Source organism: Camarhynchus parvulus, chromosome 8 (assembly GCF_901933205.1).
Source record: "Camarhynchus parvulus chromosome 8, STF_HiC, whole genome shotgun sequence".
Taxonomy (NCBI): Eukaryota; Metazoa; Chordata; class Aves; order Passeriformes; family Thraupidae; genus Camarhynchus; species Camarhynchus parvulus.
In genome coordinates, this window is record NC_044578.1 from 10,341,501 (window position 1) to 10,369,326 (window position 27,826).

Below are 27,826 nucleotides of genomic sequence, written 5' to 3' on the forward strand. Positions count from 1 at the left end.
AAAAAAATCCCACAGCAAATAAAAAAATATTTTTATAGACTTATAGTTGGAAATGAGACCTCAGTAACTAATAAATGCTCAGAAACCTGAGGAGGAATAAAAAGAAACCATTCTTTTTCAACTGCATGAATTTTCTGTCCTGACTCATTATTACTGACTATTTGCTGGTCGCAATTCTTATCAGTGCAACTCCCTACAGTGACTTTAAGGTGATCCAGAGAAGGTTTCCTCAACGAAAATGGAGGCAAGGGACAAACTTGCTTTCACACACCAACAGGAAATGAGAGGAAAACAGTAAATGTGAGGGAAAAAAAGTCTGCAGAAGCTATTGCTCTGACAGCTGCCTACAGCACACAAGACAGGCAAACAATTAAATGCAAAGAAACAAAGACAAGAAGTGAATCTTCTTTGCACACCACAAATTGATGCTCAAAGACAATTATACAGATGTTTCTTACAATTTGTGTCAGTTATTTTCAGAAGATTTTTTTTTTAAGTTATCACAATGTGCATTTCATGTGAAAAACTGGCATAGCAATGACCAAATCAGGTCTGCAGTTCCTTTTGAGAAAACAGGAAGATATGAACTAGAAATGAGAACAAAATTTGCAGTGGAAACAAGAAAGGACTGAAAGCATAGGAGGTGTTGGGCAAGCACAGGAGATGCTGGGCAAGCACAGTTCTCCCCAAAAACTGGACAGTGCTTTTTGGCTGAAATCCATACCATGGCTTGCACCATTCAGCAGTTGGACATCCTAACTTAGAAAACAGTGAGAGTGGAAATGTTCTCTATTGCACAAATTCCTAAGGCCTAAACAATTTAGCTTGTCAAGCTCCTTCTTGTAGGAAGTTGTTCAAGAAAAAACATGAAGTCACTACATCCACAGACTGCACTGCATAAGAAACAGCAATTATGGCAGCTACCAACTGCTTCAAGAGATCCTCTCCTGCTCTTTTGAAGGGCCAATGTTCTTCAGCAGCTGCACACAAGGAGTCAAACATCAGCTTTCAAAAAGACTTATTTCATTAGAAGATGAGGTCTGTCCAGACACCAATGACAAAGAGCCACATTCCTCCTCTTTAGCTTTGGCTAGCATGGGAATGAAGCTCAGACACAAGAAAACTTCCTCTGTAGCAATGTCCTGCAGCTGTCAAAGAACTGGCATGTGAACAAGGCAGGCACAGGAAGAAGAGACGTGCTACTACAACCCTGGCCAACTGAGCAACTTCAGAGTCTCAATCTGACAGCACAAAAGTAGGTGACCATAGAGACACCCTCCCAGTACTCTCTACAGCTTTGCCTCAGACATTCACATGTTGTCCCTATGGACCTACAGGAATACATATGCTTTGATCCAGCAATAATGACTTAAAACCCAGTCTTGTGTGGGAAGTGTTGACAAATTACCTCTGGTAGACACTGAAATCACTCAAACAATTAACTGAGATTAGATTAGCTGGTAGGTTTGGAAAGAGGCTATGAATAAGATGTGTGCAGCTGCACATGTTTTTACTCAATTAGATGACAGAAGGACATGTATTCCTTCAAACATCAAGGCTACACCAAATCAGATAAGCAATCCCACCTAAAACAAAAACCAGCAGCATACTTCCCACAAATGTAAAATAACTTCGTGCTAAGCCATAGTGGAATAAACTGACCAGGCAGTTTCTTCCCAACCCCAATCAGCTTCAAAATCAATACCCTAAAGAGCAAGAATTCACATTCTTACTTCTTTTTAAAATCTACTGTAAGTATAAGTATAGAAGTTTTATTACTTCTATATTAGTATTACTTTATGATGTTACATCTCTCTTTCAGATCCTGTCTCAATAAAGTCTATAACATGAGACTAGTTTGAAACATGATCTATTTCCATTTAATTGAAAGCCAAGAAGGGTTAATATTAATGCAATTTTCCACTTTTCTAACATTCACTAAATTGTACACACCTATGGTATTTCCTCTGCAAACTAAATGCATCACATTTTTGTCCATACAAAACCTGTCCTTCCTAGACAGACATGGTATGGTTTTATTTTGGAGTAGATCAGAAACCAGATCTGAAGTAGATTTGCAGACACACGGGTCTTCTCTGCCACTACCTCTTCTTAGCATGGGGTAGGAGGAAGAGCACAGGACCAGTGCCTGAGCACTTTGGGCCTCTTTCTAAAGGAGGCTTTACAGAACTGGCGTGAAAGAACCTCTGAAGGACCTGTGAAGGAATGCAGTGAAAAAACACATTTTGAGAAGAGCCAGCTTGACAGTGGTAAAGGCTGTTGCCTGAAGTAACCTAAAAGACCACCAGTTTTAATTTGTCACACTTCTTCTTCCACCCCCTCCTGTAAAGTCACATCACATCACTTCAGAAAACATCAGCAGGAAGACATAACAAGAAAAGCCATAAACACAGGATTCCACAGGCAATGGGGCAGGCTCTCTGGTGACTTGGACTAGAGAGATTAATTTTTAAAACCATATTTCAGAGTCACACACCTACAGTCTGCTAGGACCCCATCTGAGAGTAGTCCTTGAAGCTTAGCAGTGAAGAAAGTAAAAAGAAGATGGGGAGAACAAAACAGCTGCAAATGGAGGGGGAAAAGCAATTCAAGGTAGTATAAGAAAAGCACAATGAATTGTCATAAGTGATGCAACAGGTCACAGCAAAGAAGAAAAGGGCATTAAAATGTGAGATTTGAGCCACTACACATATAGGAAAACTTCAAATAGGTTCACACTGCATCACATTGAATTACAGAGTCGTGCTGATCTGTCATTCCATGGTCACCTGGATGTTTAGAGTTCTATTTTTAGCATTCCTTTTAAAGAGTTTTCCTGGTAGAGCATATTTATTGTGTTGTAGTTTCTCAAGTGTACTGGCAAGTTTAGGTAATATATTTGTTTCTTTCATTCCTGCAGCTGAAAGTGTGATTTTAATGAGAGATTGCTCATTTTGGTTAGCAGCTCAATCTTTACATTCTTAAGCCTCTTTAAAATTCCTGCATATATACAGCCTAGGATGGGTGACTTAGCAGTGATTATTAGTTTAGTGGTGTGAGAGAGACCAGAGACACTGCTCAGAGATATTTTACTGTTCTGAAGTTAGTTTCTCAGCATATGAGGCTTGAAAGCTGAAAAATAGGAGAGCGGCTTTACAAATTGCAACAAGGAGGAGAGCTAAAGCTTCAATCAGATACACTCTACCCTCCACCTCCTTCCTGTCTGTACAAATGAAAACAAAATGCCTCTTACAAAAAATACTTGCTGTTATGGGCAGAAGCATGACGAAGAATCCACCCTCCAAGCAGTTTTAGTGACAGCTTCTATGGTAGTCTACCTCGTGATCAATGGGGTTCTTTTTAAATTATTAGCGAGGGTGTAATTAAGGAAACTGAAGGAAGAAAGATAACTCAAAAGATGAATGAGGCCTTTATTCAGGGTATCACTGAGATGGGGCACTGGCTGTATCACAAGCAAAGGTGAGGGTCCTGGTGGGCAAGATGAGCATGAGCCAGGGCTGTGTCCCTGGTCACAAAGGCAGCCACCAGCCCCCAGGGTGGGGGACCCTTCCCCTGCCTCAGCACTGGGGGGCTCTGCTGCAGGGCTGGGGCACTGCTGGGCTCCCCTCTGCACAGACACACACTGGAACAAGTCCAGCGAGCTAAGATGATTAAAGGATTGGAGCATCTGCCACGAGGGGAGGCTGAGAGAGCTGGGATTGCTCAGCCTTGAGCAGGGAAGGCTCAGGGGCTCTGATCAGTGTGAATGAACACCTGACAGGGGCAGTCAAGCAGGCAGAGAGACTCTTCTCAGGGGTGCACAACACACAGGGCAAAGGGAAAAAACTGAAATACAAGAAGTTCCATTGGAAATAATAATACTGCTAGGGTGGTCAAACACAGAAACAGGCTGAGCAGAGAGGTTGTTCAAACAAAACTGAGCGTGGTCCTGAGCAACCTGTTGCATGTGACCCCACTTTGAGCAGGAGTTTGGACTAGATCACCTCCAGAGGTCCCTGCCCAACCCACCTAATCAGTGATGCTGTGATCCTTCTCCCCATGAAGTAAGGAACAATAAACTTGCAAGAGCTCAATTCCTATCCAGGTCAAATCTCAGAAACAAGGGTCTGCCAAAACCCCATTTTATACGAGTGCTGTAATTCCTGCTGACCTCAATCAGCCTAATCAAGTGGTAAGATTAAAAAATGAAAAAAAAGGGCTTTAATTTGATCATTACTCGTAGCTATTCCTAATGCTTGGTCACGAAGAGCTCATGAAAACTGGATTAATGCATAGAAATAGAGGATTTCATCCTCTGGAAATCACAGTTGAAATTTGACATTCAACAAAACTGAAATCTGTAGCTTTAATGTCATCCCATTGCTAATGGCCATATTTACCTGGCATAAACCACACAAGGATAATTTGATAAATCAAAGTATTTGCTGTTTAGTCAAAGCTCTCCTATGTATACAAACACCCAACACCATTCCACACCTTCACAATTTAAGTGGAGTGGTAGGACTGATAAATAAGTTAGCACCAGAGCTGTGTGACACCACTGTCTGTGCTGGGAGACTCAGGGCTATGGTACAGCCAGCAGTGCTGCTGCAGGCAAGGACAAAAGGACAGTCACAGAGCAGAGATTAAAAGAACAAGAAAGCCCAGCACGTCCAGTGAGTGTGCACATCATGGCATTGCTTAAAATGTTAACTTATGTTGCAAAGGAAACAGATTGTAAAAGTGGCTACTATTTCTCCCTAATGTTTTAATTTTTTTTTTCTAAGCTACTCTTCAGCACAGTCATCTGACAAACTACAGAACCATGCAACTAACATAAACTTATACAGCTAATAAGCACAAATAGGAAAGATGCTTCACTTTTGTGATTGAGTCAAATTAATAATTGAACAATCCCTGTATTAGTCAAGACTCCCCAATAGCCTCATGGCAGAGAGGTCAGAAATTTGAAAATTATGTGCCCAGACACATGATCTAGTTTCATAATTTATACTCATGAGCCATCTTGGCCAGCACAAAGCAAAATATTTCTTGAATACAAACACACCATAGGAACAATAGGGACTTCAGTTTATCTGATCTGTGGCTTCTTTTCTACATCATTTCCGCATCAATCCAGCTGATCCAACAAAAGGTATTAAGCAAGAGACTGGAGAACAGAAAGCACAGCCAGCACTTGGGTTATGCTGGCAGCTAGATGGCAGGTTTTATTCTCCACAAGTATTATCAAAGCCTGAGTCCAAAAAGCATTTAAAGGCCAGAGCCTCCTAGGCATGAAATAGCCTGTGACCATCCAAAGAGTGGGTAGCTCACTTAGGACTACAACAATCCCATACAGAATCCTTCTGATGAGGCCAAGGTTCCTGACAACACAAACACCACAATTCAGTGGTTTAGGAAAGCTGGCAAACCCACAAATTACTCCCACTTCTGTAATCCACAGGGCACAGAATTGCCCTATCTCCAGAGATTTGTCCCTCCTGCTTCCCAGCAGCCATCCTAGAGGGGGCCTGATACCTCCTTCTGGAAGCACCTTAGACTCCTTAGCCCTCACTTCACTATCTTTCCCTATCCAAGAGAAGGAGAAAGAAAGCTGAACTCCTTTCCCTGCCTGCAAAGTAGGAACCCAGTAAATTTACTCATAAACTATTACTTGGACTATTTTCTCTTGAATTAAATAATTCTAAGCCAAGAGTGACTCAGAAATTGTTTTGAGATAAGTGTTATCAAACTGTTCATAACCATTACCCCATTACACCATTTGAAGGGATGGTCAGCACAAAGAATGCCTTTCCATCACTGTGTGAAATTCTGTGCTTTAGCAGCTTTCAGTCATAGAGGTCAACATTTTCAAAATAGGCTACCCAGACTTCAGTTTTCTAAGGCAATTTAAGTAAAATAAGTCTATAAAACTTTGGCCTAGATTTCTGAGGTATTGAATGCATTCGGCTCCCACAGCTCTGTAGCAAATATAGCTTAAAAAAAGAGACTAAGTTCATAAAACATGGATATAGACTAAACTTCGGAAATGTTGGTTTAAAGTCAAGGATCTGAAACCGATCACAAAAGAAACCAGAGTCAGCTTGTGAAAATATTTTCTATGCATTTTTTCTTAGCACATTTATGCCACAGCATCATGCACACAGCAAAGATTTATTGAGTTATACCTTCACTGGGCACATTCTTCTCTCTCTTTTAAAATAAATTTTAAAAACCAACATTAATATTACACTGCAGTGGGGGATCCATGCCCACAAATGCCTCCTTTTTGAAGCATAATCCATAATGGACATGCTTTTAATAAACACCTCAGACACTGAGGAAATGTCACCAGAAGTCCTAATGGACTATTGAATGTCTGCTAAGAAATACACTGCCTGCTTCCACAGAGCTCTGCTAATGCTCATTTTCCTACATAATTCCTAGTGCTTGCAGGGGTGAGACACACACTCTGACTATTGCTCAGGTACCTCAGCTGGCTTCCTTCCTCCTGTAAGTACATTTTACAGTACTTGCAGGAGATGTGTGCTTTAGGAAAAAATGAAATCTATACTTTTCCATGGCACAGGTCCCAGCAGGCAGAGCTCTTATGCTTGTACTTGAATTATTCTAACTTCCTCTTCACTCTTCCAGATACCAAAGCACAGACATAACTACTGGGCTTTTTTTTTAATTACCTCCTCACTGTAGGCAAACCAAGACAGTAAATTCAGAGCTGCATCACTTAAAGTGAGACGGCACAAGCACTGCAGAAAACATTGACATAACACACTAAATTAGCAGCTTACAAGAATTCCCATTATTGGCCTTTTCTTTCCTGCTTAGTTCAAGGAGTAGAACACTACATTGAACCAACACAGGCAAGAAGAAAATCTCTCCACTTTCCCTCTGGTCAAGAAGTTTTGCTAGTTATCTGCAAATTGAAATGCAAGAAAAGTAAGGGGTTCTCTTCCTTCCCCATCAATGTAATTCAGAGCACCTAGAAATGAAAATTCTAAGAAAAAATAGCCAAGGCAAGAAAGGATACAGCATCTACAAATTTCCCATGAGGCTAAACTGTAACTTTTGTAGCCTTTATTCTATTAGTACCATGTTTGCTTTACAATGATTTCCATCACTGTTGTGCACTTCTATTACTCGTTAATAAAACATGGTTTTACTCTTCTGCAATGCCCTGACTTTTCCTTCAAGATGCTCACAATATATTAGACTCCACCTCCCTCTGATTAGTGAACACAACTGAGAAATGCAACATAAAACCCAGTGGATACTCCAACCCATCTCGTAGTCAGAGACTTGGTGGCACATCCCCATTATGTAACACAGAGCTGTGCTGCTGAGACAAGCTGGCATGCACAGCCACAGCGAGGTAGGAGCCTGGTCCCAGAAGCAGGAGAGCCATGTCAGAGAGAATAAAGCTACCCATGAGGCTTATGAGCTCTGGCACAGGAGCCACAGATGAGCTTCTCCTCCTTTCAAAGGCAGGTTCGTGCCCACCATTTCATGCTAAGTGTATATGCATTACATAACATGCTGCTCAAACTTACCACATTCAGACTCATAGGGTACTTTGTGGCAACATCTGGCAGACAAAGAATATGCAATTCAAATCTAGTTTCTTTTTCCTTCAGTCAGTCGGATGATCTCTCTTCTGCCTGATCTTGTTTTTCTCCCTAGTCTCAGGTACCCACATAAAAGGAGTAAATAATTCTGAACATTTTACAGGAAAGTATCATCTAATAATTTATCTTTGCAATTAAATCCACTATAGGCTTGCAAACAGCTTGTGTGAGATGTCAAAATGTTCCCAGATTTCCTTGGAAAGACAAAAAGGTTTTACGTTTAACTCGGCTAACAGTTAAGTGGTTGGCAGTAACTGTCCACAGAGTCCTGCAGAGGCCAATAAGCCTGAATTTAATAGAGTGGAAAAGAGGGAGTTAGTGAAAGGAGGCAGATCTTGTCACTGAAAGTATGACAAATGAGAAGGATGAACTTAATAGCAGTTTTACGAGAGACTAAAAGGAGCGACACAAGTGTAAACAAGGAGAGAAAGCAGCACATTACTGTAATAATACTAAAAAGAGAAAGTCCCAGCTCAGGGTTCAGCTATGTGAAAAGGAGGCAGCTTGCTGGTTTTTTGTAGATCAGTTTTGGAGCAGAATCCCATGGGTTATGTCTCTACATGGCTATACTATTTGGGTTACATTTAGCAATCTGATCTTGTTATTTAGCAACATAGACTTGCTGATTCATACAAGCTAACCCAGAACACAAAGTGTTTGGATTCTCTTTTCCTGTTAAACTCTTTGTTATTTATTGCCTGCAAGATTGCACTGAAGTTCCAGCCAAAACTCATTTCTGCTGTTTCCAATATACATTCCAAATACAAAAAACATGGCATCACATCAAATGTTAAAGTAAGATCATTATCATCGAGCTGCCAAATAGTTCCTACAGGTTCAGAGGCAGACAATTACAGAAATTATGAACAGTGGCTCAGCAGAATGAGCTGACAAGTGTTTTCATACTTGTAGTATCACACTGCAGTATCGCAGCATACCAGGAGACATGGTGGTCTAGAGAATAAACAGATTTTACCATGGAAGGAAAAGGATAGATAAGGCAGCGGCTCATAACCCCAGAGCTACCCAAAGAGCACAGTGTGCAAAACTGCAAAAACGGGCAGAAATACTTTGCACAGAAAGGGCAGAATAATCTTTTGCCAGCAGAATAGCCCAGTAGCCTCCAGGAATGTTACTTACAATGTTAATCACCACAGAGTTGAGGATGAAAGCTGAGGTCCTATTGTGCTGTGCAGCATAAAACCAGGGACCAGCCCATGCAAAAACATCTGTCATCCATTTGGACAGATAAGGGAAAGGCAACACAAGTCTCACAGAGAAAGGGAACTGCACAATGGTAGTAGTTATTTTAGCTCCATAGTTGAGAAACAGGTTTAGATCAGAATGAAATGACACAGTGTGAAGAAACTAAGGCAATCCTACATGGATAATTTTAATGAAACACTGTAATTGAAGAAAACCTGGAAAGTTCTAAGGCAGTTGTAGGAAATAAAGCCAGGAAGGCCTTAGAATACAGATGGAAATGAGTCATTTGGCAAATTTAAGGAAGTTCAGACTGAAAAGCTGAAAAGAATTCCACAATCGAACCACCTTCAGGATTTGTTTGAATTTCTTGTATCTATTTTGCTGCTGCAGTTCTTTAAACTCTCTTAAACCCAAGGTGACCTTTAAAAAAAAAACAACAGCACAGTTCAAAAAATTTGCCAGCACATACAAACATATTCTAAAACATGCTGTCCAGAACAAAGAGTCTTCAGAACAGGGCACCAAATAGTCTCTATAATAAGCCATGAGCAATTAGTCTGCTGGGAAACAAATCAGCTCACTGCATTTCAGTAGAGTGAAGGTGGCTGTAATGCTCCAGGGGTGATGGTAACTGTAGGGTCTTTTCCTGAGCAATGCTTACAGGAAACCCACCAGTTTATACCTGCTAGTGGGAACTGAGAGAATTTCCAGGGCCTGGGAGGCAAAGCTTTGCAGTGGCTCACTACAAACCACCAACGTAGTGCTTGTGCTCCCTTGAAATGCCCCAGAGAGCCTGAATCCTCTGGTCCACCAGCACATACTCTCTCATTCTTCTCTGCTGCCTCTGAGTCCTCCCATTCCATCCAAAACTCCCCAAATAAAACTGAGAAGAGAGATCTGTCACAAGATTTACAAACTGCTGTAGGAGCCTTAAATTGTTGTGAACAACAAGGGTTACCACCTTATTTAAACAAAAAAGTAAACAGAGATGTAGCCCAAGAGAGATAAAGGAGGGACACAATCTGTGTGACACAATCTCCATCCACACAAAAAGGCAGATGGATCCAAAAGAAGAGCTCTGAGGGAGAAAAACAGGAGAAGAAGTGATTGCCTTGCATGCGCGAGAAAACAGCCCAGGACTACAGCACAGAACAAACCCTGGGAGACAAGACAGAGAACAAGCATCTCCTTCCCTAGCACGGCAGTGAAAGGCAGCATCACGAAGTCAGAATATTGAAGAGTTGACACTTGGCTTCCACAGTCAAGACAAGTCTCCAAAATCTTCTAGCAGCAGATGAAATGAAGAGATTGATGCCAGGTATATTCAGAATTTTGCACTTGGCTAACTGTATGCTTTGTTTTGTAGCTATTTTCAAGCTACTGATCAAGAATTTCAACTGTGATTTGCTGGAGAAATCAGGTTGGTTTTTAAAAATTTTGTTTAATGGTCTGACATGAAGAGGTGCACTGTAATCCACAAAAAACCCCAAACCAAACCCAAAATAAAACGTAGCAGACAAACTCTCTGAACACTTGCAAAACTGGAACAATCTTGGAAACCTCCCCTCCTGTGTGTGTAACTCTCTAGGTGACATGCCAGGTCTAGGGTATTAAAAGAAACACCTCAGTAGCAGCTGAAAATCTGTGCTATGCTAAAAAATAACTTCTAGAAGCAAGAGATTCCCGCAACTCTAGACAAGTCTCAAGTATTTAACACTGATTTTCCCGCTTAATTTTTTACTCAGCTGCAGCAGTCACTGTGAATAAGCTGCTGAGGGCCCCTCCTCAGCCAGATGTCTGGGATACTGAGGGTTCCTCTCCCCACCAAGGAAGTGACAAGCCCTTCGTGGCTGCTCCAAATTCTCCAGATACAGAAAATTTGCATTATTACTCAGTTTACCAACTGCAGACAACAGTGCCTGTGCACTTCTAAACAGGCCAGGCAACTTGTTGAATACTGTTAGATCTGTCTGTACCTTTTCTTCTTCCCTCATGCCCCTCTCTCTGACTCTCATTGGGCTTCCTGCATCTTCAGGGAGCACATTTTCATTAGAACAGCTAAAGACAGGATTATCTCAGAAGAAACTGCCCTCCTGGTATCACTTTATTTGAATTACTGGATCTTCTGTTTAACATAAGACAACACTCAAGTATTTTGAGATCTTAACTGAATAAAGACAGTTCTGTCAGTGAAAATATTTACAGTAACCTCCCTAATTGAGACTGATTCCAGCTTCCTGAATCTCATTATGGTAAACTGGGCACTGCTGTGAAAGGGAAACAAAGAGAAGATGAATTAAAACAAACATGCAGAAACCCAAACAACTGCTTCAAGTGATGTTAATCATTACAAAAAACCTGTCAAAAGCATCCCTCTGACTGGCATCTATCAAAACATCTCAGCAGTTCATCATCTCCCAGCCACCGTTTAGATGGAGACAGGGTGCATCAGTCAGCACTGCACATCTCACACAGCTCTGCATTTCTACATGAATTGTTCTGTATCTCAGAGAACTCCAGACATGGCTTGTTTCACAGGATTTCTCTCCTCTTTCTCCTGGATGGCCTGGAACCATCATCATTCCCATATCCTCAGAGAGGGTGTGGTGTCTGGCAGCTAATTACACAGAATAGAGCACTGTTTCCCCTCCATGTTTTCTGTCCAACAACCCATAAGAGATGGCAAAAGACTGGAAATTAAGTCCTGTTAATATAAAGAGAAAAAACCCACCCAAACTATTAGCCTTGGTTTTTTAAATTTCCTGTCGGGACATGGTTTAGGAGTCCTCCAGCTATTCCAAATCCTAGTAATGTAGTACTGAAGAATGAACAATTTGCTTCCCAGAGAAGAGACAGAGATCAGTATTTCAAACCCACACCCTCCATTAGCAGCAGGTACCAGAGTTGGAAGAATGAAGCAGAACAGTTCCTTCTTTCCTTTTAGAAAATACATGATGACTACTTCCCTGCTAAAATACCTTCCTTACCAAGCACAGGTGGAGTTTTTGACTGAGCAGGACAGATCTTCCACCAGGTTACTATGGCAGAGCAAGATCAACTACTTCTTTACAGATGTGTCTACTCAGACAAGTTTCTTCACCCTTGACACATGAGGAAACCCCTATGTGAAATGAGCAGTCACAGAGCAAAAGTAAACAAGCCTAGTGTTTATAAACTGTTTGGTATCCTGTTGTTCCATAAATAGTTATTATTACCCAGGAGATCAGATCTGCCTTAAGGAGAAGAAATGCCTGGTACATGTACTGACAAAAATCCCCAACAAGGGAAAAAAAAACCAGAGAAATGTTGTGGTTTCCTTATTTTAGTTTTCTTTCCTTAACCCAGAACCTGTAAGCATATTTTGCCTCCTTCAAATTCTGGACATCCTTTCTCAGACGTTCCCAGAACAGCAGGAATAAGTCAGCAACAGCAGACTGAGAGCTGGCCTGTTTAATCAGACCCTTGGGACCAGCATCTTCCTCTGCAGATGCCTAAACCCCACCGACACTGTTTAAGAAACAAATCAAAAGCAAAAAAACTGGCCACTACTGGCTCTAAGAAGCTGCTTGTTTTGCCACAGGTTACACTAAGATTGCCTGGAGCTGTATACTGTATCCATGCATGAGGTTACACATTTACAAACAAATTGTTAAAATATAAACACAACTCCCAGGACAGATCTATGCTGCGCTACTCGTCCCTAATTCACTGCCTGGTGGAGCAGCTGGTGTGGGTTTGAACATCCCTGTGGCCATTCCAAAGCTGGTGTTTTCTTTCCAAACTGGAGGCAAGACTCCCACCACAACAGCTGCCATCCTATGGACTTGCTCAGGCTGAGGCCAGCCCAGGACAGCACATCATGGAGCCCAGGGATGGCTTCAGGGACAGGGAAACTCACTGGGTCACAAACAGCTTTCCCTTGCTTTTCATTCTTAGGTGACTTAAAACTATTCCACTTTTCCTAAAGCATTCAGGGGAACTGTTTGTATTTAGAACAGCTCAACCATGGGCCACTTTTCACTCTCCATGTAAACTGACTGTAGGGGAAAAAAAAAAAAAGAAAAAGGAAAAAGATGGAAGCCCAGAAACAAAAGAAACAAACACTTCTGGTGGTTAACCTTCCATTAAAAGTACCAGAGACTGACTCTTACTAACAGAGGCAAGCCCAAAGTAAATCAGATGCACAGACCTTTTCATCTAGGAATAAAATCATTGTGGTTTTGTGCACTGGCAGAGTTATATATTCTTCTGGTTTCAGGTGTTCCAAGATCCCTCAGAATGTCACGCATATTTTGATCTGTTTCATTCCAAGATAAATTAACTAACTTCTCAGCAATCTCTTTATCATACTGATATCACCTGTGTGAACATGAACCTAGGCTGGCACAACTGATAAACAGATAAGAAACATGCTAAAATTGGTGTGACACAAATATCAATTAAGAAAGGGGAAACTATATAAACCTCAAATCTTCTTTTTTCCAAGAACTGTACATGGCATGTTACTTGAAACTTGCATAATCCTGAAGTTTACATCAGTTATTTATGCTTGAAAGAAGAGCAAGTAAGCATGGCAGATGCAATGATTTTCAGAAGAATCACAATTAAACACTTCTCAAGAAAGCTGGACACAGTTTTTCTGGATTTCAAGCTGGACACTGGAGTAAGCTACAGCCCTGATTTGCACAAAGGAAGTTCCTGTGCAAGTAACTCAAAGTTCTTCAGGAGAAAAAGGATGCAATCATTCTTAAATGTACAGCAGATTACACAAAAAGGAAAACAACTTTTACTGAATGCATGAATCTCCAGAATTTAGCAAGACAGAAGCAGAATAAGAACCCACAGTGAGTAATAAAAGTGAAATCTGCTATCCTACTGCAGTGTGTGGCAATGCCCTGGCCCTGGTTTCCAGCATTACATTTGTTTTGGGTTGGGCAAACTTGGGAAACTACAAGAAACTTCACCAAGTTATTGTGATCCCTGGCACTACTGCAAGAGTTACAGCACTGCTTTGATAGTATTTAGTAATTCATTTATGGACTTAGCTCAGAATTGTAGTAAAGGTACCAAGAAAATAGTTGCCAAAGGAGCTTTTGCTGTTCTCTCTGTGGTGGAGCCAGAGTTTCTACAACATTATCTGAACAACGCTCTCAAGTGACTTTTCAAATTGTTACAAAGAGAATTTATAATCTTTTCAGTTTTTACCTTCGTTTGCCTAATGTAGAGTTGGAGGGTTCCCCAGACTGTTTCTAATTTGGTCTAATAATCTTGCATAAATTATCAGGCTGCCTTTTCATCCATATTCTTAGCCAAAGTACACTGGCTCAGTGACAGCATTTGCATGCACTGACACTCCTGAAATGTTTCAATAATAGAACAAAGTGAGCAGTAATAGAGGAGAGGGAAAGATAGAAGAGGAAAATAATTTGACTTGAAATCTACCCAAAGATAGGAAATGTGATGAAAGCCACCAGTAGGGAGTTCAGTAGGAACAATTATCCACTCTTGAACACAATTCAGAAAACTTTGAGGGAGGCTGCACACTTTCTACAGCAAGAGGAAATCACCAGTGACATACAGAGTCTCAGAGATTCCAAGAAACTTGTTGGGGCTCTGGGGAAATGGTAGCCTGAACCAATAAATATGAACCTTCAGAAAGAGTTTTAATCAAAAGAGATAAAAACATTTTCTTATGGGAATGTGAGGAAGAGAAAAGAAGGTAAGACTTGTATATCAAAATCACAGTGATATTACAGATTATCCTTCAAGCTCACTGATATTTTTAATTTCTTCCATTCCATGCTCACTGATATTTTCCTTCATTCAGATGGATTTAGAACCTCAAGCAATCTTTCCTGCAAGATTTTCAAGATTTTCCTGGAAGTCAAACATTCTTACTGGTATAGCTTTAAGAGCAGATGGGCCACAGCAACGGAGCCCAAACACACATGCACAATAAAATATGTTCATTTGGTAGCACGAATTAAGTTTATTGCTTCTATTACAATCTTACATGCTCACGCAAATATGGTTATTTATTTGTACATTTCAAAGCTCTCCTTCCTTTTTTTTTTTTTTTTAACAGTCCACAATTTAAAATAACTTCAGTATTCCTCAAAACAACAACAAGTTAAAAAAAGCCACCCTTAAAACAACCAAACCTGTCCTGTTCCCACTCTAACATATGATGCAGGGTACTCATATTAAAGCAAGAACACATATGCTCTTCATCATTTTTGAAGCCAGAAAGGCACATACTCAGTAAAGTCCCTTTGTCCATGTTCCAGCTTTAATTTTATAGTCTCACTTAGTTCCAAAGTCACAAAAAAGACTCTGAAGACATACTTTTCAGTTACAAAGCCTGCATGTCACATGGATTCACATACTTCATTTTAAACTCCTGAGAGAGGTCAAACATGAAAGATTTTAGCACCAAAAATGCTCTGATACAGAATCTACTGTCATGATCAGCACGTGGGAATTGCATGTATTACTATACACATTTGGTTAAAGATTAAAAATTCAACATGGGATAGAAAGAACAACCTACATGAACTGAAGGTGAAACCATACTTCTGCCTCCTGAGCATCAGCTCCCCACACCCCTGTCCTGGTGCCCAGGCTGGCTGACAGAGCTTTTGCAGGGCCATCACCTCAGCTCTTCAATTCTCAGGCTGTACCCTTGGCAGGGTTTGTATAATGATATGGAAATTTCATAAACTGAATCAGTGAACTGGTCTGGATTAAAAATAATCTTGCACTAAATGAGTAGATGGATGGGGGAGGGAAAACTCATGTTCAGCTCTAAGGATTACTTTACTTACCCAGCTCATTGCACTGTGCACAGGCAGCTGTACTCATTCAGGTGATGGAGCAGCACGAACTCCTTAGGCAAATAGTGGGGATGCAGGAACAAAACCAGAGCCTTTTCCTTTTCTTTATCTTTTTTTTAATATCTACTCTTACATTATGCCCTGTCTACTTCAACTCGACTGCAGCAGCATGCACATTACCAGAAGTGAGGCAATGAGCTGCTGCCATTGAATTTTGTTTTGAAGTACAAAGTGTTTTGAGCTCCAGCTGGTCAATCAGTGCATGAATTTCAGAGCTAGCAGTGAAGTTGTGTCAGGATTCATCTGCTCCTCTCTGGAATTACGTTCCCAAGCACTGCTCTCTACAATAAAAAATGAATGAAGGGAATCTGCCACAGAGAAATTAAGTTATATGACAACACATTAAACAAAGCTTTAGTTACCATCACTTCAGTACCAGAGGTTTGCAACACTCTGGACATGAGTTAACAAATGCTGCTCCTTAATCCCAGCTTCCTCCTACAGACAAGGCAGGTGCAAGGGACTGAAGCAGTCAGGGTGTTGCAAAGGGCAATCCAATTGGCCCAGCTATAAATAGCACCACGAGCTCAGACAACAATCCCAGTTTGAACATTGAAAGCAAATATCTCTTAGCAGACTGTGCTGTATGTTCACTAAACCCAGCCTCTGCAAAAATATTTAGTGAGATAACATACCTGTCACCTTTAGGCCGAAGTACGAGAGATTTAAATATCTCAAACGAGTCCATGATAATAAAACAAACATGGGAATTTTACCTGCTGTATACTCTGACCCCAATTGTCACTCAAAATCGACACTAATACATACTTTTTAAAATCATCCTCTTAGTAACTGCTTTCAAATTATATATAATACCTGACACACTAACTGCAGAGGTGAAAAAGCTGAGAAAATTTTTCCAGAACCAACATATAAAGGAGAAAAAAGGTAGCACTTCATAAAATTCACAAGGAAAGAAAGGTAGGGAAGTGCAAAATATTGCCTTTGCCAGCAGTGACAGTGGAACAGCAGCTGACTGCATGGGAAGATGTGTTACTGGAAAAGCCACAGAGCTCTGCGTGGGGAGGTGCTACCCAGACACCAGAAGTGATTTGAGAGGGTGTGTGTTTTGGCTTGCATGTTTGTTTAGCCTGGGATTTACAAAACACAGAATAAGGAGGTGACAGGAGGTAAGGGTGAGCAGCAGCAGGCTTCAATCCCCTGGCATGGCATGGGCAGGCTTTTATCAGCCTGGAGCTTGGAGAAATGGAAAACCCTGACAGCTCAACTGACCAGGGCACCAACAACTTCTCTTTTATCCTTCCTTTCCCCTCCTGTGAGTCTTGAACCCTTTTAGCCACAGTTAACCAAGAAAATGAAGGAAATTGATGATGTTCAGTACTGCTTAGAAGAAAATACACCTGTATCAACTTGTCCCTTCAAATTCAAACCTCAATAAAGCAACAATTATATTCTCTTAGGTTTTGATGTGGTGACAGGTGGGAGGTGTGATGAAGATTCCAGGTCAGCAGCTCAGCTTCCCCAAACACCCATTTGAGCACTGGCACCTAGGAAGTTCCTTCCAGAGCTGTGATTACAGCAGTAACTGGGACTCCAGATGTAACTGTGAGCTCTGAAACCATCTCTGTCACCATCACACACAATTCCTGAATGAATACACAGGCACAGAACAAGAGGTTTAAAGAAGGGACAGGGATTTGAATACTCCCCATGCCCAGAACAGCATCAATCCTTTTTTGAAGGAAAACAGAAAACTCTCACAGCAGTGTCTGGGACACAGGGACCCTGACTTCAGTGGAAGTCTTGAGATGTGTCCACTCTTCATTGAACACAAGCTGCTTTCACAGCTCATATTAACAAAATGAACCAGCTTAGTGTGTTTCAAAATGAGATGTACTTTATACTTAAACTTAGAAGACAAAAAAACCCTACTATCAATAACTGCAATAACTAATTCAGTATATATATATATACACACAATTATATATATATATATATATATATATATATATATATATATATATATATACACACACACAATTTTATATATTCTAAAAAAGTAAGAGATACTGTCCACTGCACCTGAGAAGACCCCAAGCTATGCAGCAGAGGCACCACACTACAGTCAGGCAACAGTTTTGAATCCCTGTAGCAATCCTCAGTGGCACATTAATTATCCAGTCTATTCCTTCATGAGCTCTCAGGAGCCACATGAAGCTGCCATCCTTTGCCTTCCTCTGCTCTCCTTAAATAGTAAATCACAGAGCAAGTAGCCATCACCTGCACTGACAGCCCCTAAGCACTGAGCTCATGTCCTGTCACTTCAGTACAAGCCCATGCTGGGTATGGCAGTAATTCATGAGGCATGGAGACAGTCAGACATGCAGAAAGTCAGGTCCAAGCAGAGCGTTAAAAAATTCTCTTTCTGGAATATTTTTTTTTCTGAATATCTAAACAACAAAGCAGAAATGTGTGGGATGGACAGATGCTATTGTGTGCTTGTTATAAGAAGCACAGCTTCCTGAGAGGAGATATGGAAATGAATGTGGAAATACTTAGGATCAGGGGACCACATTTTTAAATTATCCTGACTCCTACTAAAGCCCTTGCTGAAGCTCCATTTCCACCCAGTCCCTATCCTCCATTTGCATATAAGAATGGGGTTTTTTTCCCTAAAGTACAAAAACTGCAAAACCATATCTGTAAAAAAGAAATGGTAAAGAAATTTTACCAAGCTCTGATGTGAAGGAGACAGGAGTCTACACTCTAAAGAAAGGTCTTCTGGTGCTGCCCTATCTACACTCCCCCAGCCTGAGGAAGTGGAGAAAGGCACAGGAGTCTGTGACCTACAAAATCAAGGGGGAACTAAACATCAGAAAAAAAACCCACAGAAGAATGACTTCAGAGAAAGCCACTGAAATTTCTGTGGCTGGCATAAATCCGTGTCATGCACTCTCTGCTGATATGAAAGCTTTAAAATTTTTGAACTTTATGTACAAAGAAGCAATTCAGCATGAAAATATAAACCCAGAAGACTTTACAGGAGAGCTGTTTATCGCCTGAGTGATGAGCAGGCTACAGTATTGAAAAATAAGAGGGGGGAAAATATGACTGTAAAGAAACTACCAATTGATAATCAATAGAAGTTCACACCAGAATAATCAAACAAACCAGACTGATTTTATATCTGAATTGACTTTTAAAGGTTTGTGATTCATATCAGGCTATTTCTTAGCACCAGTTGACTAGAAAGTGCTTACAATCTTATCCTTGGTGCAAAAACAGTCTTCTGTATCTGAATCACAAATCATAAATTCACTCTTTTGGTCACAACACCAACAGATTTGTTGTGTATTGAACTTCTCCTTTCTCCCTTACTCTGAAATACTTTCAGATACTCTTTAAATAATTCTTTGCCATGTTCCCCTACCACACACAGATACACAAGTCTGCAGGCTGCAGACATTCCCACTCCATTTACCGCCTCCTCTAATTTTTAGTATTAGCTGCCAAATTACAAGAGCTTGTGGTTGGAAAATTGCAGCTGAGTATTGAGTAGCTGAACTGTCCTAGGCTGGCATGCCAGCCACAAACTGTGGGCAGAGATCTCTTTTCTCATTTGATAAAGAATAGGGCATAGAAAGAGCTGTACACAGGCAGCATCGTTTCCACAGCAAGGCCAGACACGCAGGAGACTGCAGTGTTACCACTGCAAATACAAGTTAGTGCCTTCTACAAAAAGGTCAAAGCATTAACTCCAGACTTGTAGGTGACCTCAGACCAACTAAAATAGTGTAATTCACTGAACATAGTAGTCTAATTCACTGACCTACTGATGCCATTCTACCAAACACACTTGCCATTTCGTTTGTCTCATTCTGAAACCAGTAACTTCACCAGGCACTTTGAGTCATTATCTGCTGTTGAGAGATTTGCAAGAGGCAGAATCTTATTGTCCTGGAAAGTGAGAAATTAGATAGCTCCTTCATTTTCAGTGAGCAGCAGCCCAGTTGGCCAGACCTTACACTGGGATGCAGTACTGAGATCATGCACCCACTTCTCTTGGTGTGAAGCCACTGTCGTGACTTAGATTACAGCATGTTTTTCTGAAGCTATGTCACTCTGCCTTTAAGGCACAATCATTAAAAAGCCCAGAAAAGAAAGGCATGGGTGCAGGGGATTAGACCAGACATCCATTTTGTCCAACACCTGATGTCTGAGTCCATGGGACAACACTCCAGTCAAAAGCCTAAGAAAGAGGGACTACATCAAGCTACATGATGCCCTCAACATCCATTTAGGATGTAACTTAGAGAGTTCCATACCTGAATACTTAAGAGTATATTTTATTTTTTAAAATCTTTTGCCTACTATGGAGCCCATTTGCAGAAAAATATAAGTGGAAATAGCATGAAATAGTACTTACCTTGATTTATTTTAAACCTGGAGCACACTATTTGCATTTAATATATCCAAATCTTGTCAAACCACATCATTCACTGTGTTATAGAGGCTCGCAAACACCCTCTGCTAGCTGTACTTCATAGACTATAACTAAGGCACAACTAAGTCCTCCACACACCACAAACTATCAGATCAGTCTTCTCCACAAACACTATCTTATCTCTATCAGAACTGAATTTGGCCAGCCATTTTCTTGCCCCACCACTTACCACTGTGAGATCCCTCTGACATTCCTCACAGTCAGTTCTTGGTCTTACCACCTGGAAAAATGTGTTAGTGCTTCATTATTTATCCTCCATTCCAGGCAGTTTATGGGCACTTGGAACAGCACAGATCCCAGCATACTTTCTTCCAGAAGACTCCAGAAGTAACATCCCTGTACTGTCCAATCTTATCTTTTCTACAGTTTTCATAGGTAAATAGTTTTCACTATTTACCTAGTCACTATCTAATCACTACAGCATTTCACCAGTTTAACTTTCCAAAAATCTTTCAAACAGCAAATGTTTGGTTGGTTTTTGGTTTTTCTGGCAGGGGTTTGTTTGCTTGGGGGTTTTTTGTACGTGTGTATTATGGGTTTTTTTAAGAAATCCAGATGTATTGTATTAGTTAAATCACCTTTATCAAATGCTGATCCAGTCATTGAAACACAACAAACAGATTTACAGGGCAGAAGCTCCTGCTGCAGAAGACAACTTGTCTCCTCTTTATCTGTGAAGAAACACTAATTCTATTATTTTTTTTTGGGTTCTAAGAAGAGCCTGATAGAGAAACCAGGCTTGCTCTTAGCTTCCACTTTCCCAATGAACCTCCCAGAGCCTTCTTGAAAAGCCCAGCACGTTTACTGCTTTTCATTCCTCCATTCTAAGCCCAATTTAAGCAATGATTACACACAACCGTGTGTAACTCAGCAACTTCAACACCGAGTTCCTCACAAAATGAGAACTTTTCCTAGCAATTCTTTGTGTTGGAATTCACTCCAAAACGTCAAGCTTCTGTCACATTCCCCCAGCCTGTCCCCTGGAAATGAAGGGTCCACATGGGAACTGTTCTGCAGTGAATAGTAATGCAAATAACTCCTCTGCACCAGCTTTACCTTCCCTCAGCTCACATGTAATATTAGGAACCTCTATCAGCTCATCGGGATCTCTGACAGGCTTTCTGCCTTTGACAGTTAGATAAAAAGCTTTATTATTTTTTAAAGTTTCTACAAAGTTGTTCCTCAACATTTTTTTTGCTCTACCTCATTATGGTTTATATTTAACTTGCCAAAGTTAATGCTCTTTCCTACTCTCCTCATTTGGATACAACTTCTGCTTCAGAAAGATGACTTATTTCTAGGAGTCTTGTTTACTTTACTGTTTAAGCAAGTCGTTGTTCATTTTTGTGGCTTTTCTTCCATCTCTTATTTCCTCTCCCTTCTCACACTTTACCATTGAAACTGGACACAGTAGTCTAGAAATCTTGGATTGAGAGGTTTTGTATTTTAATTTTAAGTCAGTGTTTCACACAAAATTCTCAACTTTTTTGTGCACATATGAAATAGCACTTAAGAAATGGTATTTTGTTAAGATGACATGAAGATTTCTCTGCCTGTTTCCAAGATAGAGGGTTTTTTTCTATCTTGAAGGTAAAATCTGTATTTGTTCCTCCCAGATGTTTTATTTCATGTTGGATATATTAACAAACATTTTGTTGGACTGTGGCCATTTAAATCAGGTAATCCAGATTGTTCTCTAGAAATAACTGACCCTTTATTTAGTACTCACAACCTAGGATTTTTTCCAGATAGGATTATTGATGAAGGGATAAAGCATTGCTAGAATGAGAAGTGATTGACTGAGGACCTCATTAAAGCAAGCAAATAAAAAAACAAACAAACATTGTTTCCTTACCATCAACCACACTTTGGTATTTCTCAGGCCATTGCTCTTTAATCCATCCAGCACTTGCTTATGCTTGCTAAAGTCTGAATTCTCATTTTTACCAGTAAAAAAAGCACTTACCAAGAAGAGCTACATCCTCTGAGAAATACTTATTCTATTTCAACTATTATCACCATATTTTGCCTATCCACATTTAAAATTGCACTAAAAAGTCAGAAACCTTAAAATGGGAAAACATTTATTCATTTTATTAATGCTTGAAAACAGCCAAACCAACTTTATCCAAATATTAAAAACACCCAACAAAACCACACATTTTACCACAAAGACCGCGCCTAAAAAACGTCAGTTGTAGAGATGATGGTTTCCTAATGACACAATCAACTGAAAACAGAAGCTAGAATAAAAAAAATCATGCAGCTCCAATCTTTAAATGAACAGGCATGATAATTTGGCTTTAAGAGTTCTAAATATATTGAATACCCTGGCTTAGTATTACTAACTTTCATAGTTCTCTGAGTACAAGGAAAGTTGCAGAAGAGAAGGAATTTTAAGTGTAGCAATTTTTTTTTCAGAACTACTGGTCAGCCATCCTTGCAGCAGAACTGGGTAAAATAATTAAATGTCCAACACTGAATTCAATTTGTAAATAAATCAAAGATGTCACAGGAAAAAATGTCAACATTAGTTAAGTTTTAGGGTCCATGCTAAACAAGCACCTGAACATAAATACCTGGTGAGTTGCTGTCTTTAAAATTGTGAATACAATTTTTCAGTGTATGAACACTTGCTTTGACTAGAGACACGTTTGTACCTCTTTGCATGGAATTAGTTCAATGCAGTCAGCTACTGGGAGGTGACTGAACAGAGATCTGCTAGCAGCTTCTGAGGGAGAGAGTCAGTATCACTTCAGATTCTAGGAGGCTAAAAAGCTCCTTCTCAAAGCCAAAGTCTTTTTAAAATTAAAATAAGATTAATAGTTTTGTAATAATGAGTTCATCCTACTCTCTACTATTTACATTTAATATGTACACAAACACTGATTTAAAAGCACTCACTTTCAGTTCTAATATTTATACTCTACCCAGAGTTCCAAAATTCTCACAGAAAATAATACTGATAATTGTTTGGTTTACACTGGTGATGGAGAACTTCAGTGTTTTGTTGTGTTTTGTTTTTAAGGCATGTCTGTAGTATCTACTGGTTACAAGGCAATGTCAGATGTATTTTTTTTTTATTTTAAAAAAGCTTCCAGTCACCATGCTTGTCAACAAAAACAAAGACAGAAGATACCACCAGTTTCAGGCTTGGCTTGAAGGCCATGATCACTCAACCTAACTTTTAGATGCACGGGTCATGGAAATTCCCTCCTCAAAAGAAATAAAATATCTCTTTTGGAAAAGTGCCAGTTATGTTAAGAAGTCCATAATCTCTTTTGCCAAAGAGATCATTGCACTAGAGCATCTCTTCCACGTGAACAAGAAGCTTGTACAATGGTCAAACTGTTTGGTCAAATTTTCCATTCAATGCACCAAACTGAAATCCTTGAGCCTCAACAGATTAATGTTCCTGCCAATCAATTTTCTGAACTGTCTCCCACCAATTCTATAAACTCCAGGCACCTGAGGGATGCTTTATCCTGTTCTCCCAAGAACAAGAAAACCCAAAACCAATGACAACAAAACATCACACTTTACTATCTCCTCCAGATAACTTAATCATGACCAAAGCTCCCCAGGCATTGCATCATCTGGTACTAGCAGTGAGCCTGACCACACGTTTGTATCATGCACTGACAACATAATTTGTTTTATTACTCAACACCTGGGAATCTCTACTCTTTGAGCAAAGTCCTCGTCAGACTGAAGTCAACTAAGCCATTGCCACTGACCACTCAAACTGTTCAGAATTTCAGCACTGGTCTCTCCATGAACCAATCAAGTGACAGAGTAATGACACTTTTCAAGACAAACTCTGCCTATCACCCCCTTGAAGCATGAGAAGTCGTCGGGGGAAGTGGGGAAAAACTCCCACAGTGATTACTTACTTTGGGAAGATGACAGTCATGAGCGCTGATGCATAGCCTGGCTTGCACATTCCCTCAGAGAAATTGGCATACTTTGATGCCAGTTCTGGAGGCCTGTGAAAAAACAAGTACAGAATCAGGACTCTCCTGGCTATGAACTAGTTTTTGCAATCATCCAAGTAATTTTTCTCCTCAGCTTTGCAGAAAAGAGCCGCAGGGAGTAATTGCAAACACAGACCATTATTTATTTGTTGCACTATGGCATCACAGAAGAACAACAAACAAAGCAGAGAGGTAAAGATATCTGAAATACCACTAAACCACTGGTTTTGCTGAAAGATTTTCATAGCTAGAAAGGTAAAGCTCCTGGAAGAAAAATATCAATAATCATTTTAGACTTCAACCTTTCAAAAGGAAAAAAGACATAAACAGCACTTTGCTTTGGCTATTTTTCTAAGTTATGATCAAAGTTACAATTATAGAAAAGTATTATTTAGAAGATTACTTGAAGATAGTTCCAGGAATTTGAAACAAAGCTTCAAGCAGTATTGGCAGGGTATCATCAAGGGATGAATGCTTTCAGTATTTGAAGAGATGACATTGCTGCTGCTTTGTTGAGGTGTCTTAATTCAGCTTGGCTAGTAACTCTTGAGCCAAATTTAGAATATGTGAGTGTTTTTTCATTCAGTTGCTGTACAGAAACAAGAGTAGCAACTCAATTAAAGATATTTCAGTCGAGCACATGCATTTACCATGGGTCTACTTAGTTACCTGAAAAAAACCATTTAATTTTGTGTCCCCTATTCACCACCTGCAAAATTTTTACGTTCATCCATTTCATTAAAGCATTACAAGGGTAATTAATTCACTCGTGCTTTCAAAGTAACATTAGCTATCTTAGTGTCAGCCATAATATGAGGATTGTTAATATTCCTTCAAAGAACAACCAAGAAAGCATTTACAGTTCCACGCTCAACATTCAGTGGAAGCTGCAGACTCATCGATAACAATTCTTGCTGCATCATTATCAGCAACAGGCAAGTAATGAAAGGTTTCTTCCTCCAGTTCAACAGTAGCACTCAAATGAAGATGACAATGCAGCCCCACAGAGTAGAACCACAAAATCATTTCTGAGGAGCCTGTTATTATCCCAATCATGTTCTTTCCCAGGCATCACCATTATCACTTAACCAGCAAACTACTACTACCTGCAATGAATGTGGATTCAGAGTTTCGAAATTACATATAGGAAGGACAATAACTCCATGCTGAACTGGTAGTAACTATTTTTCTTATACTGGTCTTGCATTCCCTCTCAAGAGGCCAGTAGCCAGTTCCAAATGGATGGACAATAGATGGACAATTAATTTTACAATTAGCTGCATAAACTAGCTCCTAGACTGTAGGAGAATGGTCTCTATGTATACAGAACCCCTGCAATTCCGCATATATACATACATACAGAACCTCTGTGGCTCTTAAAGAATAAAATCTATTTCTGCTGAATAAAAATCTAAACCTTCAACAGCTGGAAAAGAAAAGAAATGAGAGAAGATAAATAGTCATTGTAAGTATTCAATTTCGTAAGACTTTTTAAGCTAAAATGCACCATAAAAAGCTTAAGAACACAGATCCTATTTAATTCTGCCACAGGTATCCTGCATGGTTATGGTCCAAATATGCAGTATTTTACCACCAAAATTCCTCATCTGTAGGATGGAAGAACAATACATTTAGCCATTTACACTGCCAATTATTTACAAAAAAGTATAGATATCTCTAAATATATGATATAGACATGGAGAGAAAGAGAGAGGTGTAATATTATCTAGCACAACCCAAATCCATGAGTTTGATTTCCATAGGTGATGATGCGATATCATAATACATTTCTTTAAATGAGAGCAATGAGAAAACATCTGAGAAAGGAGAATCCAAAATGATTTGCATTCTTACACCGGTCAGGATCTCTTTATAAATAGGCACATGAAGGACTGACAAAACAAAAGGCTTTAATGATGCTAAGGTATATTATATCCCTTTCTGACACAGTCAAAAGGGACAGTAGGATGTATTGATCACAGCTTCTTGAAGCATTTCAGATATGAAGAAATGTGGGAAATTTTAACTTTTTTCAACCAAACCTAAGCTTGCGAGAATTTTAATTTTTAGGCAAAATACAGAAACCCCTAATACCAAAACCTCCAAAAACAAGTAAAAAGCAACTGGAATTTATCTGCAGTCACCACAGTAGTGAGTCATTGCTGGCAAACTTGTATAACTATTTCAACAGCAGGCCTGTCTCAAATGACCCCAGTGGTCACACAAAATATCTTGTGCCACAAACACAGGCATTTTTCTCTTTTCTGATTTAATGGTGCTTTCATTATCAAATTAAAACGTCACTCAGATGCCCATCATGGTGTTTCTGCACAAGAATAGCAGGCTGAGACCCTCCTGCATGTGAGCCCCCCGCATGCCAATCGCTGCATACTGATGGAGGGGAGCTGTCAGTACAAACCCACAAAGACTCTCAGAGCTGCTAAAGCCCCCAGACCGAGCTGTTAACATTTCTTGGATGTGATGAAGTTCATGATCCAAAGTGCCAGAGGCAGAACAGTTCTCTAAGCCAACCATAGCTGCCATCTCATATCATTCAACATTTGCTCATCTCCTTTCTCGGTGCCGCATTTTGAGTCACCCATCTACAGAAAACTAGAAAGGGGCACTCTACATTTTAAATCCATCTAAGGACATGTTTTATTTGTTCAATCTCTTTGAAATAGGCATTGCATACTGTCACTGCCAATATGCTCATAATGATAAGCTCCTAGTAGGTGTAACCCAGAGCAAATTTAGAGTAAGGCTGGGTGCAGCCTTGCTGTTTACCATTCTGCTACCATATGAAGCTATCCAAGTTAACTTCATTTTAGATACATACATTTGCTTTGCGGGTATTTTTTCCTGCAAGATCCACAAATCTTTCAGAGATCAGTGTTCCGTAAATCAGGGTGTAAAACATCCTCCATGAAGCATCCCATAGAGTACTACACATCTTTCAAACAAATCCAACTTTGAAAAATCACACTGTGTTTGTAGCTATGTGGTTCTGTAATAAAAGAACTGCACAGAACTGAAGTCTACAAATGAGCACCATCTTTGTATTTGATGACAATGTATCTACTACACTGCTGCATATATTGGTGCCTCTTTGACAATGCTTTTATTTCCAAATGGGAAAACCAAACACTTTTACTTTCTTAGTGCTTTAGAAGCTAGTAAATAGCTTCATCTCACTAGCCCCATTACTGTGCCTGGATTCCAAGGCCATCCTGAGAAGCCAGCCAGCCAGGAGCATCATGACACTTATGACAGAAGGGTGCAAATCTCCCCTACATCTTCCAGGTCCAGATACATTATTCCATCTCTCAATGCTCATGCTGGGCTGAGGTAGCTAAAGAGCTAGTGGAGACAGCAGAAATAATGCAATTAGATGACACTGTGAACCCTTTAAATTTTGCTCAGATTTTGTGCAGGAAAAACCCGGTAAAGTAAAAAATTTCTTCAGAATAAATGAGAAAAACAAGTCACAGTCAGTAACTGTAAACATCTGCTGTTTTTAAACAAGTGCCTGCATGAGGGTGAAGTTAAAGGGAAGTAATTGGCTTATTCCACTGAAGAGAAAATGCACTCTTGCTTTTTTTTCTGACTTTTCTCTTATGAGACCAGCAGATATCCTGAATTCTT

The 27,826-nt window shown here is 39.9% G+C and overlaps 1 protein-coding gene across 4 annotated transcripts in view; it reads right to left on the bottom strand.

Moving 5' to 3' along the window:
- The window catches only part of ST3GAL3 (ST3 beta-galactoside alpha-2,3-sialyltransferase 3), a 161,230-nt gene that overhangs the window by 76,168 nt on the left and 57,236 nt on the right, over positions 1–27,826 (bottom strand). For all 4 annotated transcript variants that reach the window (XM_030953034.1, XM_030953033.1, XM_030953032.1 and 1 more), the window contains one exon: positions 24,101–24,193. In XM_030953034.1, coding sequence (XP_030808894.1) covers positions 24,101–24,193 — 93 coding nt within the window. The remainder of the gene's footprint in view (positions 1–24,100; positions 24,194–27,826) is intronic.